Source organism: Carettochelys insculpta, chromosome 3, assembly GCF_033958435.1.
Source record: "Carettochelys insculpta isolate YL-2023 chromosome 3, ASM3395843v1, whole genome shotgun sequence".
NCBI lineage: Eukaryota > Metazoa > Chordata > Testudines > Carettochelyidae > Carettochelys > Carettochelys insculpta.
Genome location: NC_134139.1, coordinates 75094000 through 75111027, shown reverse-complemented (window position 1 = coordinate 75111027; position 17028 = coordinate 75094000). Strand labels below are relative to the sequence as shown.

The 17028-nt window shown below is 44.2% G+C and overlaps 1 protein-coding gene across 3 annotated transcripts in view; it reads right to left on the bottom strand.

Moving 5' to 3' along the window:
- ARID4B (AT-rich interaction domain 4B) overlaps positions 1 to 17028 on the bottom strand; it is a 184952-nt gene that overhangs the window by 80024 nt on the left and 87900 nt on the right. For all 3 annotated transcript variants that reach the window (XM_074990133.1, XM_074990132.1, XM_074990134.1), the window contains exons 9-11: positions 12921 to 13000; positions 11363 to 11436; positions 4724 to 4873 (exon numbers count right to left, since the gene is read on the bottom strand). In XM_074990133.1, coding sequence (XP_074846234.1) covers positions 4724 to 4873; positions 11363 to 11436; positions 12921 to 13000 — 304 coding nt within the window. The remainder of the gene's footprint in view (positions 1 to 4723; positions 4874 to 11362; positions 11437 to 12920; positions 13001 to 17028) is intronic.

Here is a 17028-nt window from a genome sequence, read left to right as displayed (position 1 = left end):
CCAGTGTACTCTGGGCAATTACCAGCTTGGTCTGCTACGCTGAGGTCGAGGGCTTATCAAAGAGTCTCACCAGTTTTGATAAGGAGGGTTGGGACTTCTTCTTTCTCCACTTGGGCAAAGACAGTTGGGCTGCCCCCTTAACTGCAGGGAGGGCAGCAATGCAGTGTTTTGAGGCAGTCCCTTGCATTCTCAGGGACACAGAGCCTGACAAGGCATGCGACCTCTTCTTGCCTCTGAGGGATCTCTCCCCTTTGTAAGTCTTCTCTGTAGCAGAGCCCTGTCAGTGCTCTCGACCCCTGTGGGCTATGCCTGACAGGGGAGCCCGTTTGTTGTGCAGGAGCCAAAGCCTGCTCAATGAGCCAGATGCAGAGCTGCTGCTCTCTGCCCCTGTGGGACTGTTCTGAAAGGCTCCTGCAGGGAGGACAGCCTTCAGTTTTGTGCTCGTGTCCCAAACACCAGACACAGCAAGAGTGGCCATCTGACAGAGAGACTGAGATGCTATAGGCAGAGCATGAGTGAGTGGCTGGCTGTGCATTAAAGCCGAGCCAGCAAGTGGCTGGAGCCACCTGAGGAGAAACCGCATCAACGGCTCTCCTTGTTTTCACTTTCCTCCTCCCTTTTTTTTTTTTTTTTTTTTTTTTTTTTTTTTAAAAAAACCCTTTCAAAGTCTGCTTGATGTTTACAGCATCTTTTAAAAGACTCTTCTTCTTATCTCTGTTTGATTGTTTGCCTGTTTGTTTTTCGGGTCTCAGGAAGCATGAGGGAAGTGCACCTGGAGCCATTGGCAAGAAGAGAAGAACTGAGGTGAGAGTGCTTGTGCATATTCAACAGCTGTTATGGGCATTTCGAGCCTATGCTCGGTGTGCACAGGCAGCCACCTGAGGGACACTGCTACAAAAATCATCAGCCTGTGGGTACTATGGTGCTGACACACCTGAGGTGGAGCACCCATTGGGACCCTCGAAGAAGAACCAGATGTTCTCAGAAAAGCCAACTAGGGTTTCAAGAAGCTGCAACTGCCCAATTTCCTTCAAGTGGTGTTGCAGATGCTGAGGGGGCTGCTGTGGGTATTGTTACCATCCCTTGAAAACCCTATAGGTATCTGACACTGCAATTTAACATCGGAGGCTGACCCATGGCAGCTGACTCCGGCTTGTGGGGATTGAGCTAATGGGCTGTTTAACTGCAGAGTAGATGCTCCTGTTTGGCTTCAGCCTGAGCTCTGGGACACTCCCACCTCACGGGATGTTAGAATCCATACTCCAAATTAAGCCCAAATATCTACACAATTAAAAAGCCACTTAGTTCTAGCCCCATAAGTTCCAGTCAGCTGGCCCAGGCCAGCTAGGGGTGTCTAATAGCAAACATACCTTAAGATACTATTCCTAAAGCACAAAGAAGATACAATTTTGACATCTAGTGTAACAAGTAAGTAGGTATATTTTGGTATAGTTAAATTCCCTACTAGATTCTAGAATAACCTATTAATGGGACAGAATTAAGATATGATATACCAAGATCGATAGACGATCATTTGTATATTCTCTGTGAATCTGTGTAGACCTTGTGGACTGAAGAAAAGCACTGTAACAAGGTGAATTAGTGATCCTTGCTGACCCGCAAATCTACTGAAGAACCAAACTCATTGTGAATCTTAAGACAGGGCATCATGGGACATTGTTAGAGGCAGACCAATAACTTTCAATATTCTGCTATGTCAGCCTGTTACTATGTTAAACAATCTCAGTGGTGTTCACTCGGGGAATACCAGGGTACCTGTCAGCATTATGAAGATTAAAGGAGTCAGCAAAGTAGCTTGTTTCTAATTTGAGGCAGCAAGCAGCTCAGTGATAACTCTCACATTATATGTATTTTGTCATAACTCAAAGTGTACCCTGGCCCAGATCTCTGCATTTGCTTAAAGCTAGCTCTAGTCCTCCTAGTCCAGAGGTCTGCAACCTGTGGCTCCGGAGCCACACATGGCTCTTTCAGGACTGCTTTGTGGCTCCAGGCACTATAATTGCAAAGTAAAAAAAGTGTCTTCTGATTATTTTTGATAAACATTGAATGTCTAAAGGCCCAACAATGAACAATTTATATTTAAATAGCAAATAATATCTGATCTCAAAATGTTGAGTAACTCTCCCTTTAATATTTGCAGTGCATTATGGGATATAATACTGTATCTGTGTTTTAATAGTTTTGCTACTAAGGCTGTGTCTACACTACATGATAAAGTCTAAGTTAAGGCAGTTATCTTGCTTTTACAGCATTGCTGTCTTCACTGCAAATACCATCAGCTTGATTTTAGGGAGCACTAAGATCAGTATCATAGCATAGACAAAAACAGTTGGGGGTAGTGTCAAGTTCGAAATTAAAAGTTCAAATGAACGCTAGAATGGAAGCCCCATGTCTCTGAATCAAATTTCTTAGCCTCCAGAGGTGTCCCGTTTGTATCCTACAATGCCCCACAGTCCTCCGCTCTAGCTGCTTCCATTTCCTTTGCTCTCCACTTGTGCAGGAATTAGGCAACAGGAAATTCACAAATTTGAATTTGGCACCAGGAAGCCCATGGTTGCAAGGTCTTGCTTGTATGATAGGCTGAAAAGCTTCTTTCTTTGTCAGCATTGTGAATGCATCTACCTAGTAAAAATAGCCCCAACCCAGAGTTCATTGTTCTGTCTCTACCTCTGCAAGCTGAGCACTTGGATTTTTTTTTCCCCTGAGATGATGCCACCCCTGCCCCTCTGCATTACAAGGCAGCTAGGCTGTTGGGGGCGGGGGTCATGCTTGTCTAGTTGGAGAAGCTTCTTTTCTACGGTTTACATTTGTGCAGGGACCCCATCTCCTCATCTCATAAGCACCACACAGTCAGGGTCTTTCCTGCAGCCACATACCTGGCTAGCCCCTGACCCAACAGAAGGACATCCCTACTGTTCAGTGAGGACCATGAGGCCAGGCAGCACCATGTCCTGGCTTGTGCATGGTGAGGACCGCAAGGGCGGGAGAGATTTTCGGGGGCTTGCTGCCACCATAGGGACCATCTCAACTGGCCCTCGAGCCATGGACCCCATATCCCACTGCCCAAAAAGGTTTTCAGGGGCTTGCTGCCGCTGGGAGGAAGACTCCCCCAGTGTCTAATATTTTCAGTGGCTTGCAGCCACCGGGGGGGGGACCATCTCAACTAGACTTCCAGTTACAGACCCCACACCACCCCCACCCAAAAAGATTTTTGTGGGCTTGCTGCTGGCAGCGGGAAGTCTCCCCTGGCATCTAAAATTTTCAGGGGCTTGCTGCCATGGAAGGGACCATGTAAACTAGCTCTGCGGCCACGGACCCCACACCACTCTATGGCAATCAGAGGAGCCAGCTCTCACAGTCAATTGGGGCACCCCCACCCCCTCCCCCCGCCTGAGCAGCACAGTCACAGTCTCAGAGAATGTACAACGGAAAAAGGGGAATCAGACCACCTTCTCTCACGATCTCACAGCCATCTGAGAAGAAGAGTTCTTTCTTTCCTCCAACTTTCATCTTTTCTTTTGTGCGTTTTTGTTTCCAGACTGGGAGTGGGGGGCAGTTAGACTGAGGCATAGGACTGTACTCTATGCTTCCAAAACAAAGCAAAGAAGACAGAGGGAGAAGAAGAGTGGGTGGGCTGGCATCTTGCCTGAAAATTCTTCCACTTCTTTTAGTCAGGGCAGGCAGAGACATAATGTTTAGCAAACCAGTTGAGGAAAGGGAAGAGATACAACTATTTACACATTTTTATAATTATCTGAAAGATACAGAAACAAGACAAATTCACCTCTCATATTTCACCGCCACAAGCCAGTGACACCCAAGCCTGGTGCAGTTAACAACAGAAAGACCATCAGGAGATGGAGAAGTGATGCAAGCTACCTTCAACTTCCTCTTCTCAAGGAGCCCTAGAGCAATAAGCCCTAGACAAACAGCACTGGGGACATGCCAGGCCATTTGGAAACTTGACATTCAGTCTATCTCCCAGGGATTCTCTGCCAGTGGGACTCCTAAGCAGGTGTGTATATAATTTAGAGCTGTTTCTCCCAAAGAAACAGTATAGAAAAGTGATGAAGCCTGAACTTCCTTACTGTTTAAACCTCCAACGGCACAGGGTGGAGGGCAATCATTAATATAAAGAAAAAAATCTGTGTTTTAAGAATTTCCAACTAACTTGAATAATACATTTTCAATGCGCTATTAGGTACGATAAATGTCTATTTTAAACCACAGGAACAAGAAGTTCTGTCTCTACAATTCGCTTGCATGCACATTATTGTCAAGAGCAACTAGTAGGGGTGTGTTCTCATTTTTCCAGTAACTGTAGGATGCACTTGAGAGCATGTCTTTTACTTCCATCTCACCCTTGTCTAACTCTGTCCTATCCCAGCAACGCAGTTCTTGGCTCTCACATACTGCTGTTTGTGGTGCAGGTCTGGGCCAGATCTGATCTTAGGCTTGATCTTGGAGTTAGTCTTTTAGCTACCTTTAGCTCCCAGTGATTCAGTCCTAAAACAGCATGTGTGAAAATGTAGCTTCCTGAGTCCATTCACAGTTTTTCATTTGGTTTCCACAGGAAGGTTCTACAAATAAGTATTTGATCTAAGACAGACGCATGTTAAAACTAGAAGGAGCATGAAAATCTTTGTGAGTTTTAAACTGTGTCAATATACAGCTGCTGAGAAAAGAATTTAAAATGTTATACTTGCCTCCTCTTCACTGCTATTATCCTCCTTTTCTTTCTCATCTTCTTCCTCTTCTTCACCTTCACTGCTGGAGCTTTCCTCTTTCAACTCAGTCTTCCAGTTACTGGGAACAGTTCTGTTTTTACGGAATTCAAGGGCTTGGTCAAAGGCTGCAAGAAGACCAGCATTTATTAGCAGTAGAATAAGGCTCAATTTGCTTAAAATAACCCCCAAAACATAAAGCAGGTTGGGAAAGCAAAGAGAAGGGTGAAGATCCATCACTCCATTCCCAAATCATAAGACTGTTATCAGTATTGCTGAATAGCAAACAATAACAAGCAATCTGCAAACTTATGCAGCAGTGCACAGCCATGCAAATCCAGTGGTCTCTGTATCAGGCAATGCAAGTTATTTCTAATTATTATTACTATGGTCCTACCAACTTTGTGGTCCATTTTGGTCCATTTCATGGTCATAGGAATTTTAAATTTGCAAATTTAATTATTTCAGCTATTTAAATCTGAAATGTCATGGAGCTGAAATTGCAGGGGTTCTGACCCAAAAAGGAGTTGTGTGAGGATCGCAAGGTTATTGGGCAAGTGGCACAGCTGGGCAGCTGGAGAATAGTGGATGCTGCTTTGGAGTCTAGCTCTGAAGGCAGAGCTACCACGTACTAACACAGAAGGATGGAAAAGACAGTAAACATATGAACTGAGAACCAGGTGGCCACCCTGAAGATATCATGGATAGGAACATGCACTAAGAATGCCGTGGAGGATGCCTGTGCCCTGATCGGGGAGGGGGAACCCCCGCCAGCTCGTAGCATTCTTTAATACAGGTCACTATCCAGGAAGAAATCTGCTGGGAGGAGACCGGAAGGCCTTTCATTCTGTCTGCTACCACCACGAACAGCTGCTGTGGCTTCCTAAGTGTTTGGTTCTATCCATATAGAAGGCTAGAGCCCTTTGAACATTTAAGGCATGTGAACTCTATTCCCTGGGAGAGATATGAGATTTTGGGTTAAAAAACAGCAAAGAAATAACTTGGTTGACATGAAAAGAGAAGACCACCTTCGGTAAGAAGGCCAGGTGGGGTCTCAGTCTAACCTTGCCCTTGAGGAACACTGTATAGAGTGGATCCACTGCTAGTGCCCTCAACTCAGATATCCTCCTGGCCAAGGTGATGGCCAATTAGAACACAGTTTTGCAACATGGAAACAGCAGAGAAAAAGAAGCAAGGGGTTTGAAGGGAGCCCCCATGAGTTTTGACAATACCAGATTAAGATCCCATGCGGGTAGAAGGGACCACACCTCCAGGACTGTCCATAACCTTTTAACCACCGGGTCTGAGAAAATTGAGGCTATCCCAGGACTGGGGTGAAAGACTGATATGGCTGCCAAATGCACCTTGATGGAGGAGGAGGACAGCCCCTCCTGACTTAAATGCCACAAATGGTCCAAAACCATAGGGTATTGAGGTCTATAACGAGGGACAACCCTTTCTGAGATACCCAAATGGAAAACCTTTTCCACTTGACCACACAGACTGCCCTCGTATAAGGTTTCCTGCTGTTTTGCAACACCTCCCTCACCGGGTCTGAGCATGAGAGCTCTACGGCCTTCAACCATGGAGCTTCCAAGCCATGAGGTGCAGGGATTGAAGTCTGGCATGCTGCAGTCACCCCTCCTCCTGAGTCAACAGATCCAACTGAAATAGGAGTGTCACTGGGTGGCAGCCTGACATTTGCAGGAAGACCGAGTACCAAGTGCTGCCGAGCCCAGGCTGGAACCACCAGGATGGCCAATGCCCAATTTGACTAAATTTTGAGAAGGACCTTGTGGATGAGCAGAATTGGAGGAAAAGCATATAGCAAGGGGCCTGACCAGGGAATGCTGAATGCATCTGCCCAGGATCCCGGACTCCAGTTCCAGTAAGAACAAAACATCCAGCATTTCACATTGAAGTGTGAGGCAAATAGGTCCAGTTGGGGATGCCCCCCCATTTTTGGAAAATTAAGTGCAGCACATTTGGGTGTAACAATCACTCGTGGTCCACGAAGGACCTGCTGAGACAGTCTGCTAATGAGTTGTGGACTCCTGGAAGGTAATGGGCCTGAAGAAGGATTTGATGCTGAATGCAAAAAACTCACAGAGCCTGAGGGCCTCATGACATAGGGGAGAGGAACAGGTCTGAGAAAACTGTTCGTTTATTCAGTACATTGCAGTTGCGTTGTCTGTGCTCACGGACACTCAATGCCCCAATAAATTATGCCAAAAGACCTCGCACGCCAGTGTCATGGCTCTGAACTTCCTGAGATTGATACAGAGCTGGAGGTCTGCCTTGTCTCACAAAAACTGAGTACGGCATTCCCCCAAATGTGCCCCCCCATCCAGGCCCACAGTGTCTGTTACCAGGGGCAGAGAAGGTTGGGAGGATGAAGGGAACTCTCGCATGGACTATTTGTGCATGTAGCCATCAGTCCAGAGTTGACAAAATTTGCAATGGTACCATCACCAATAAATCTATGCTGGCCCTGATAGGACAGTACACCGAGGCAAGCCACAGCTGGAGAGGGCGCATCCAGAGACTGGAATGCTAGATTATGAACATGCACACTGCCATGTGACCCAGCAACTTCATGCAGCACCTGGCTGTCATGGTAGGGAACTGAGGATAATATATGCCCTAGCCTGAAACCTGCTGTCTGGCAGGAAGGCCCTGTTGCATGCCACATGCAAGAGGGCCCCTACAACTCCATCATCTGAGTGGGAACCAAAACTGACTTTGCCTCATTGATCAGGAGGCTGAGATTGAGAAACATTTGGCAGATCAGCTGCACATTGTGCACTTGGTTCTACATGTGCCCCTTGATCAACCAATTATCAAGGTACAGAAACAGTTGTACCCCACGCCTGTTGTTCAGATCTCCTAAATCCAAAATAGGCCTCAGTCCCCCACTTTGATTTTGGAATTAGGAAATACCAGGAATAAACCCCCTGCCCCTGAAACTGATGCAGGACCTCCTCTATAGCCCTCTGCTGAAGGAGGGATTGTATCTGCTGCCTGAGCAGAATCTCATGAGAGGAGTCTCTGAAGAGGGACGGGAGGTGGGAGAGAGGATATGAAGAAAACTGGATGGCATATTCCCTTTCTAACATGCGTAGGATCAACTGGTCCGAAGTTATGTTGCACCAAGCAGGGTAGAAAGGGGATAAGTGGAAGGAAAACACGGGGCATCCTGGAATTGTGTCGGCCACATCCACCGTGTCCAGTGCTGCCTCCAGTGCTGCCCCAGATATAAGGTTTGTTTTCCTCCACCACCACCATAAATTCCAGCTTGGTCTCAAGAGGACACAACTCGGAAAATTTGAACAGTGAGCTAACAGTATTATATGCATATCTGCTAACCACAGCAATCGAAACCTGTAAACCTCCTGTTGAATAAACCTTTCTGCCATAAAGGTCCAGGCATTTGGCTTCTCTGTGTTTAGGGAAAGGTCCCCGAAAGCCCCATCTCTTCCTGTGGTTCGCCACGTCAACCACTAGGGAGGCAGGGGAAGATGTGTAAAACGATGTTCATTCCCCTGGGAAGGGACAAAACAATGTCGTTTGTTCTTCCGTGCTGTGGCCAAGGCCAAGGCCGGAGTCTGCTGAACAGTTTTTGTGTTTTTGGCAATAGTTTTAATCAGGGTTAGGGCCACCTGGTAGCGCCTGATGAGAATAAGATGTCCGTGACAGAGTCAGTCTCTTCCTAACCTCCTCTGCCCACACCCCAGGCCTTGGGCAATCCGGAGTAACAACTTTTGAAAAGCCCTGCCATCTTCCAGGACCAGGGATGCCAAAGAGTCTGCTACTTTCTCGTCTGGGGAAGAGGAGGAGGAAATGCCCACTACTTCAATTTGTAGTGGCCAGACTGGCAAGCCCATGTCCCCCACCTGAGGTCCTGGTGCCATCTGCAGTACCTGAGGCACAGTGCACTCAGCACCAGGGCAGAAGGCACTGTAATAGAGCCCTGATAGAATGGCCCCGGCTCAGCACCTGGCTCAATGGTGCTGGCAACAACAGTGACAGGGGGCCCAAAATCAAGGTAGGGGATGCCCAGACTGTCTAAAACAGTGCCTGTGCCTGCACCAGCGCCGATGGTGTTGGAGCCAATGAAGCTGAAGGTGCTAACAAGGAAGCCTCCAACTGGCAAAGTGGGTCCTGCGCTTGGTCTGGTGCAGGGGTGCCCAACAACACCGACGGCAGCACCTGGGCTCCTGGGAATGCTGACACAGAAGGCACCCTAGATGGGAGTCTTGCAGCCTGCCCCTGTGCCTTGTCAAAAGCCCATGGGGTCCAAAAAAGCCACTGTGTCATTCCCAGCAGTTGATGGCCACCTGTTAACGTCCGAGCATCGACTCCAGTGCCTACGGCGACTGTGATGAGATGTGGACCACGTGCTCCCACTTGATGCCAAACTCCAGCATGAGTCCAATTCCGATGCCAACGCACCTAATGTGGAAGACATTGGCGGTGCTGCCGCCGAGTAAGGCATTAGAAGAGAAGCTACTGCTGGCGCCCTGGGTGGTTGAAACTGGTCTGGCACCACAAAGGACATCGCTGATGCTGACAGAGAAGACGTCTGCGAGACTGCTTGACTCAGCACCAGTACTGTGGATGACATCTCACGTGCGGGTATAGGCTGCTCCCCACTCAATGCATGACTCTCCTCTGGCAGCGAAGGTCCTGGCACTGTAATCTGTAATAAGCCCTGTGCTACTCTAAATGCCTCCAGCATCGAGGGCAGTCTGGGTGAACGCGGGCTCCTGCCTCATGTGGGAGTCGATGCACATGCCCCATGATCTAGCCCATGGCACAGTGGAGTGGACATCTTGGCGCTTTGCGCTTTTTCTTTTGAGGCGCCAGAGACTGGCTCCTAGGATGCCTGGGAGCACTAGGGCCCAGCCCCTGCTCACAAGGGTGCCGAGAGTCCTTTGTGCCAAATCAAATGATGGTGCTGGTGTAGTCTGCACTGATGATGCACTACTGAAAAATCGCCAAGGGGAACATGTCCGGCTGCAAAGCCACTTCCATGAGCAGGAACTTAAGCCGCTGTGCTCTGTCTTTCAGAGTCCTGGGTTTGAATTTTTTGCAAATGGAGCAGTGATCTCCAAGACACCCCTCACCCAGACAAGTCGCATGTGGGTTACCTTTGGGTATCCACTTGCCACATGTCAAACAGTTTTAACACCTGGAGAGTCAGGCATCCCCCAGTGCCCAGGCACCAAGAAGGACAGTAACTCCCGCCCGCAGCTCTCTCAACAAATAGTCACTAACTACTAATCACTATGAACTATTCACAACTAATTAAGAACTATTAACACTATAAACAAACACTATAAAGTATATAGCAGACTTAAAAGTAGCTATCCTACAGCAAAGAAATTTCAGGACCAGACTCCAAAGAGAAATTTGAGCTACAATTCATCTGCAAATTCGATGCCCTCAGCTCTGGCTTAAACAAAGACTGCGAATGGCTGGCTAAATACAAAAGCAGCTTCCCCTCCCTTGGTGTTCACATCTCCAGATCAACTGCTGGTAGTAAGCCTCACCCTTGCTGACTGAGCTAACCTTGTTATCCCCACCCTTGCTCTGGCTTATTTATACCTGGCCCTGCAGATTTCCAAGACCAGCATCTGATGAAGTGAGTCTGTGCTCACGAAAGCTCATGCTCAAAACTTTTCTGTTAGTCTATAAGGTGTCACAGGACCCTTCATTGCTACTATAAACAAAGGCTACCAGCTAACAATTAAGCAGAGAAAAGGGAGCTCCAGCAACCAACAGAACAGTGAGAAGGAACTGAGTGTGGGAGAGGCTGGGTGGTGTATGTATTGGTCGCCATACTGATGCCATTCAGGGTCAGGACACCCAATTTTGGGTCAGGAAACCCAATTTAAGAAATGTTGGTCTCCCCCCTATCAAATCTTCATAGTAAAAGCACACAAGAGGCTAGATTTCAAGAGAAGACACCACATTTCACGGTCTGTGAAGAGTTTCTGAATGGCTGTGAATTTGATGGGGCCCTAAGTGTTATTATTTATGCTGAACTGATGCCTAATGGCACCAACCCACTGCGCTAGGCCACATACAAACACATAATTAAAGAATTTATGGTCCAAATGCATAAGATGGAATAGGCATATAAACAAAAAGGATAAAAATGGGAGAGAAAAAGGTGTGAGGTAACAATAATGTAAGCATTTATTTTGTACAGATTAGTTGAGCACACTATGTAGTATGCTCCAACATGCACAAAGTGTGAAGGAAACCCTTTAAGGGCTATGATGTATGCACCATAATGCAGGTAATTTTTTGAGACCCAGCACAGGGGACTAGATTTCAGGCAAAAATATAGGCAGTTGGTTCCCACTACACATTATTACTCTCTCTGTTTGCTGTTCTAGCATTTATAATTAATCTATTACAGTTTCTAATGCTTTCAACTATTGTGCTTGATGACTTACAGAAATTTTTCACAGGGAAGCCATATATCTGTATTTTTAGAGGATACAAAAAGCATGGTTTCCTACGTATTTGGTGCAGTATGTATCACTGGCTAATTGTAATTAAACAAACAAACAAACATTGCTCTTTTTGTATTCAAAGGGTATTCTTACCTTGTTTTAACAAAGCATCAGGCTTCGGAGAAGTTTCACTTATTTCTTGAACATCTTTTCTTGGAACAGAAGCACTAGAGAATTGTAAGTGTAGACAAGGCAAAAATTATTTAAATTATACTTTTAAAAAGGCAAAATACTACTGTATGGCAGCATTTCTCAAACTGGGGTCCCTGAAGTGAAAGGAGATTGGAAGGGGGGTGGGGTGTAAACTCAATGGTTAATCATAAGCCACATTTTTTGACATTACCTCTTTTTTGGTCCTCCAATCTCTGTTCAAGTGGATTTTTGAAATACGAACAAATGCCCACAATTTTTCAAGCATTTTGCTGAAATCACATTCTGGACTAGTGGTGTGCAAATATGGGGCACGGAAAAATGTTCAGGGGAAGAAGGAGGTAGCACAAGTAGCAATACCAGGTGGTTCATGCCAGGGCTCCAAGATGGGAGAGGGAGAGAGCATCACCTCCACCCCCCCATCACTCAACTCAGCAGGCAGTGCTAGTCCATTGCAGGCCCTATAAAGATAAACTTTCTGAAGGTGAAGTCCTGCTAGCTGGGGCTGAGGCTCAAGTCCCACCATGTGGGAAGAGGTCACATAAAAATCAAAGAATCCATGACATCTATGACTGTACCTTAATAATATTTAGTTGTTTGGAGCTCAGAGAAATTGCTCAGTCTGCTTATGCCTAATTCCAGCAGTGGCCTTGGCCATGCAGTAATGAACTCGGAGCTCTGGACAGATTCCGTTAAAGGTAAAGAGGGTTGGAAAAGTTTGTACACCACACTTCTAGAATCAGGAAGGAAACAAAAACTAAACTAGAACAAAACTATTCTACATTGCAACTTCCTTTCTGCAAAATGTAAAGGAATTCTGCCACACAGAATCAAGAAATATAAATTAGCTCAGAGGGGTCCCATTGTGTTTAAATAAAAAATTGAATGTGCCATATAAAAATCTTTCCATTGTTGTTGGCAGAGCCCCTCTTTTCCTCACAAGCATTTAAGAGGACATATATCCTTTATGAGCCAGGACTCTCATTTTCTAATTTTTATTTATTCTCTTCTGCTAATCAGTATTAGAGCACTTAATCATGTAAGACAGTGATTCTGCCCTAGACTCCCAATAGTGCTAGCAAACAAATAATACTGACTTAATGAAGAAAAAGCCTATTGAGAAACTCTTGTTTCCTTTCCCTCCCAACATCCCTGGACTTATAGAATCTCCTCTGACATATGGCTCTCCCTCCTAAAGAAAGCAGGAAGAACTTCAAGTGGTCCCACAAACTTCCACCGGAATGCAGTCCTTGTCAGCTATACAACATAGCTAGCTGTAGCTATAGAACTCGGGACGATAATTATAAGGGTGGGTTTATATTTCCTGAAGTTAGTAAGTACTGAGTAAAAGGATAACTACCATCAACTTTCATAACTTTCTACACCTCAAATAAGGCTTCTGTAGTAACTAACTGGCTAAAAGAACTTTCTTTGCTACTTCCTTATACACTTCAGATGGTACATGATGCATTTAATTGGTGGCTTCTATGTTTCTACTCACAATTTACCATCCTTGAAAGAACGAATTAGAACATTGTCCTTTTTCACTGCAATATCATCACTACAATCTGGACAAACCACCTACAAAAAAGGTAAGAAAGGTAAACGTTTTAAAAAATGCCACATTTATAACTCTTTTAGAAAGTATTTAGAGATTAATTAAGCAAGGTTCTGCACACACACACCCTTAACTCCGGTTGCTTTCAGTGGGAGCTGACAGTGCTGAGCAACTGTCAGGATTTCACCTTTAGGGGCCAATCTTGCAAATATTCAAGAGAGAAAATCTGCTCCTCTGTACAAATGCTATCAGGATGGGGCATGTAGTGAGGAATCACTGTTGTCCAAGCTGAATTTAAAAAAAATATATCTCAAAATATCTGCCAAGCAAAGTCACTGGCACACAAAACCAACTTTTAAAAATAAACCCACCAACAGCATAAATATAATAGGAATTACTCAACCCCCTCCCCCCCAGTCCTATGGCATCACAACGAGCCTTACTCCACTTTCACATGCAACGGATAGGCCTTGCTGAATACCAGTAACGCTGGCAACACTGACTATTATGGACTGGAAGGGAAAGGGGTTTCAAACATTTGTGGACCTAAAGGAAACTGCCCTGCCAGCCACCCTCGCCTCTTAATACGAATGGAGCTTCAGCATAGACAACTCCAAGGACTGCATTTGTGACAGGGCATCACAGTCAACAGGACAATTTCTTAGGTTGGCAGATCTCAGGCCATGTAGGATATTATAGGTCAAATCAACACCTACAATCAATTTGGAAACCAATAGACACTGGGTGCACGTTGTACAGCATAGGTTTCATGTGCTCACAAAGAGAAATACTATTCGATAAGCAGGACATCAAATTCTGCTCCAGTTTCAGTCTCTGAATAGATTATGATGTAGCCCCATGTAGAGCAGATGACAATAATCTTATCTCAAGGTGAAAACAGCACCAATGACTGTTGCTAGGCCCAAGAAACAGACAAAATCTCCTAACAGTCTGCAAATTGGAAAAAAAGCCATGCTGGCTATAGCTGTTACCTGACCTTGTAATAGCAGCCAGGAGTCTAACCAAACCCTAAAAATGCACTTTCAAAGGCAAGTGCAAGCTCAAAAGCAAAGCACCACCACACCCACATTATTTCCTCAGGCAACTTACCTCAAGAAACACCACTATGATCTTATCTAGATCAAATTTCAGCCAACTAGCACTCTTCTATGCGCTAATCTCCTCCAGACAATAAGTAATGCAAACCAACAACTCCAGCAGGGTCACTGGTTATGCAGTTAAAAGCTGCAGGTAACCAGAAGACTGAAAATACTGCAACCCATTCCACCTCACTAACATTTCCAAAGGTCTCATGTATACATTAAACAAGATGCAACTCAACAAAACACCCTCTTTAAGATCACTCAGCTAGTTCAGATCAAAACTATATAACATTGGCCTCTAGTATAACCCTTAACAAAATTAAATTAAAGACAACATGATCCAGTGGACTTAAAACACAGGACTGAGAGCCAGAGTCCTCACTTTTAATCTTGGCTCTCTTACTCACTGTGTAGGTTCAAACAAGTTCCTGACCCTCTCCCTACATCAAAAGGAATGTTTTGAGAATTAAGGTTTGTGCAGTCTCTTGATTATGCATCACATTACAGAAGCATCAAAGATCATCTTTGTTTTCAGTGCTCCAGAGAATATACACTATGATATCAAACACAGTATAACAGAGTAAAAAACACATGTGCATTGTTCAGCATGTTAAGTATACATCTCTATTATTCACACTAATATCTAGTCATTATTAACTATAATGTATAATAAAATTAGGCCAAAGCTCTTCTACAATAAAATAATGTTACCTGGAAGATTAAATTTATGTAGGCAACACAAGACTGAACAAATGGAGAAAATAAATCCTTAAAGGAAGAATTTTATCTTTTGGGTGCTAACTTTACAGTATATACAATGTGCTGTGTATTGTTATGGAGCTGCATAAGTGACAGCAAATTTAACTTTCCTGCTAATGCAATGAAGAGTTTTCTTTTTCCTCTTGTCTCTACGCTGTCAGCACCCTTTCTGAGGCAGAGTGCCGAAATTTGACCTTTTGACCTCTATGTACTGTCTAAGCGCTGGTAATACTTTTTAAGGTCACTAATGGTCCTTACAGTGGTTTCATTAATAAACAAATAAAGATGCAGAGCTATACCATTTAGGTGGCAGTTGGCAGCATTAACTGGTCTTTTCTTAATCCACAGGTGGCATGGCTTTGAGCAAGCTCCCAGCTGCATAGAGGAGGAGGGGAAGGGCTGAGCTGAGCTATCAGCTTGCATGCCACTCTTGGCACCCATGCTGGGGGCTGCTGACCCCTGCTCTACACCACAAACTTCATGGTACTTGGGAATTCCAGTTTCTACTGCCACAAAAGGAACTAACTTGATTTAAACTATATTTTAAAAATTCCCTCTGGTTAATTTGACACAGGGTAAAATAAAACTACCCTATAAAATTGTGAGAATAAGTAAGCCACAGCAAAATAGCAACAAAAAGGCAGCAGTGAGTTTGTTGAGCACCAACGCTATGTTCTGTACTGACAAAAGATTAGATAGGAAATAATGTATAAAAACAGAAGATTTGAAAGAGTGAACATGAGAACAAGCCTCACATCTTGGTTTTTTTCAAGAGAGTAATAAACATTGTAAAATTTTACTAAAATAGATTTGTTGTTTGCATTAGCACCTGACATTACGAAGCACAAACTTTAAAATCTAATTTGTTTTTCACTATGCTCTTCGTTTACTTCAGCGTTCACCAGTATGGACTATGAAACAAAACTTCAGCTTATTTTTATATTACAACATTTATGTTCTCTTCACTAATGAGAGTTGTATAACTACAAAAGGGATCATACTCAGTCATAAAAGGTTTGCTGAAAAGAGTATGATCTACCGACAGAAAATGATCTCATTTGTTCAAGGTGGGTTGGTGCTTGAAGTAGTTACACCCACAAATCAAGCAGAATACTACTTCTGACTAACATTACTTTTTGGAGAAAAAGACACACACACACCCCTTTTTATTTTCTGTAGGAGAGCTAAAGTAAGTTTAATATTTCATTGGTGTGATATTCTACCTCTGGCACTTGGAAAATTCTCGAGAAAAAAGTGTTTTGCTAGTAAATGTAAGCTCCATATTTGAGAATGGGGTAGAGCTTCTGTACTATGGCTAGACTACATATGAACCTTTGGTATGTATTACTCTGAAAGGTTGCTTGCATAGAGTGGATGTCAGTGGAACAGCATTTTGTGTAAAATTATTTGTGCTGGCTAGAACGGCACTAAAAACTTCGCAAATAATCTGCCCCACGTAAGATTTTTGCATGTAAGTTTTTATTTTTCCCAACTGAAGCAGAGGGTTTGTTTTTTTTTTGTTTGTTTTTTTTTTTTTAGACTTTCTGCACAGTTCCACACTGGGTAAGCAAAAAAGATCTTAGTGTCATGTCTAATGCTATTGGCTACTCAGGCAACAACCTGAGAGATTCAAAATTTTTCCAGGGTTTGGTCACAGTGGTAGCGACGTTTTAGTTTTGAACTGTGCTGCACTGTTGAACATATTTTGAAGTATGCTGTAGTTTTAAATGATGATTGCCCCTCCAGTCTCTATGTATGAGAGAGAAAGCTATATGGTGATTAAAGAATACTGCTCAACTTCCAGATCTGTAATCTTCATGATAAATATCCCAGAGAATAAATATTTTATCTAATATTTTTCAAGAAAAACAAATTATTTTAATCTCCAGGAAAAAGCCAAAAGAAACATCTCCCGCCTTTATCAAGTCTTTGTAAAGATTTATCGTCATCAATCCAGATCCACTTGAAGAACACAGCTCCCAGCTATCTTTAGGAAGACTACCATTGATTTTCAGATAAACGCAATGTCTACTGGAAGTTGCCAAAAGTATAGGCAAGAGAACATGTTAATCAGTTATGAGAGTGTCCCAGAACCCTGTTCACCTAAATGGAAACAAAGACGGATTGAACTAATAGAATGGACTGTCTCAAGAAGCACTGACCAGTTAGGTTGACGGGATAACCTACGA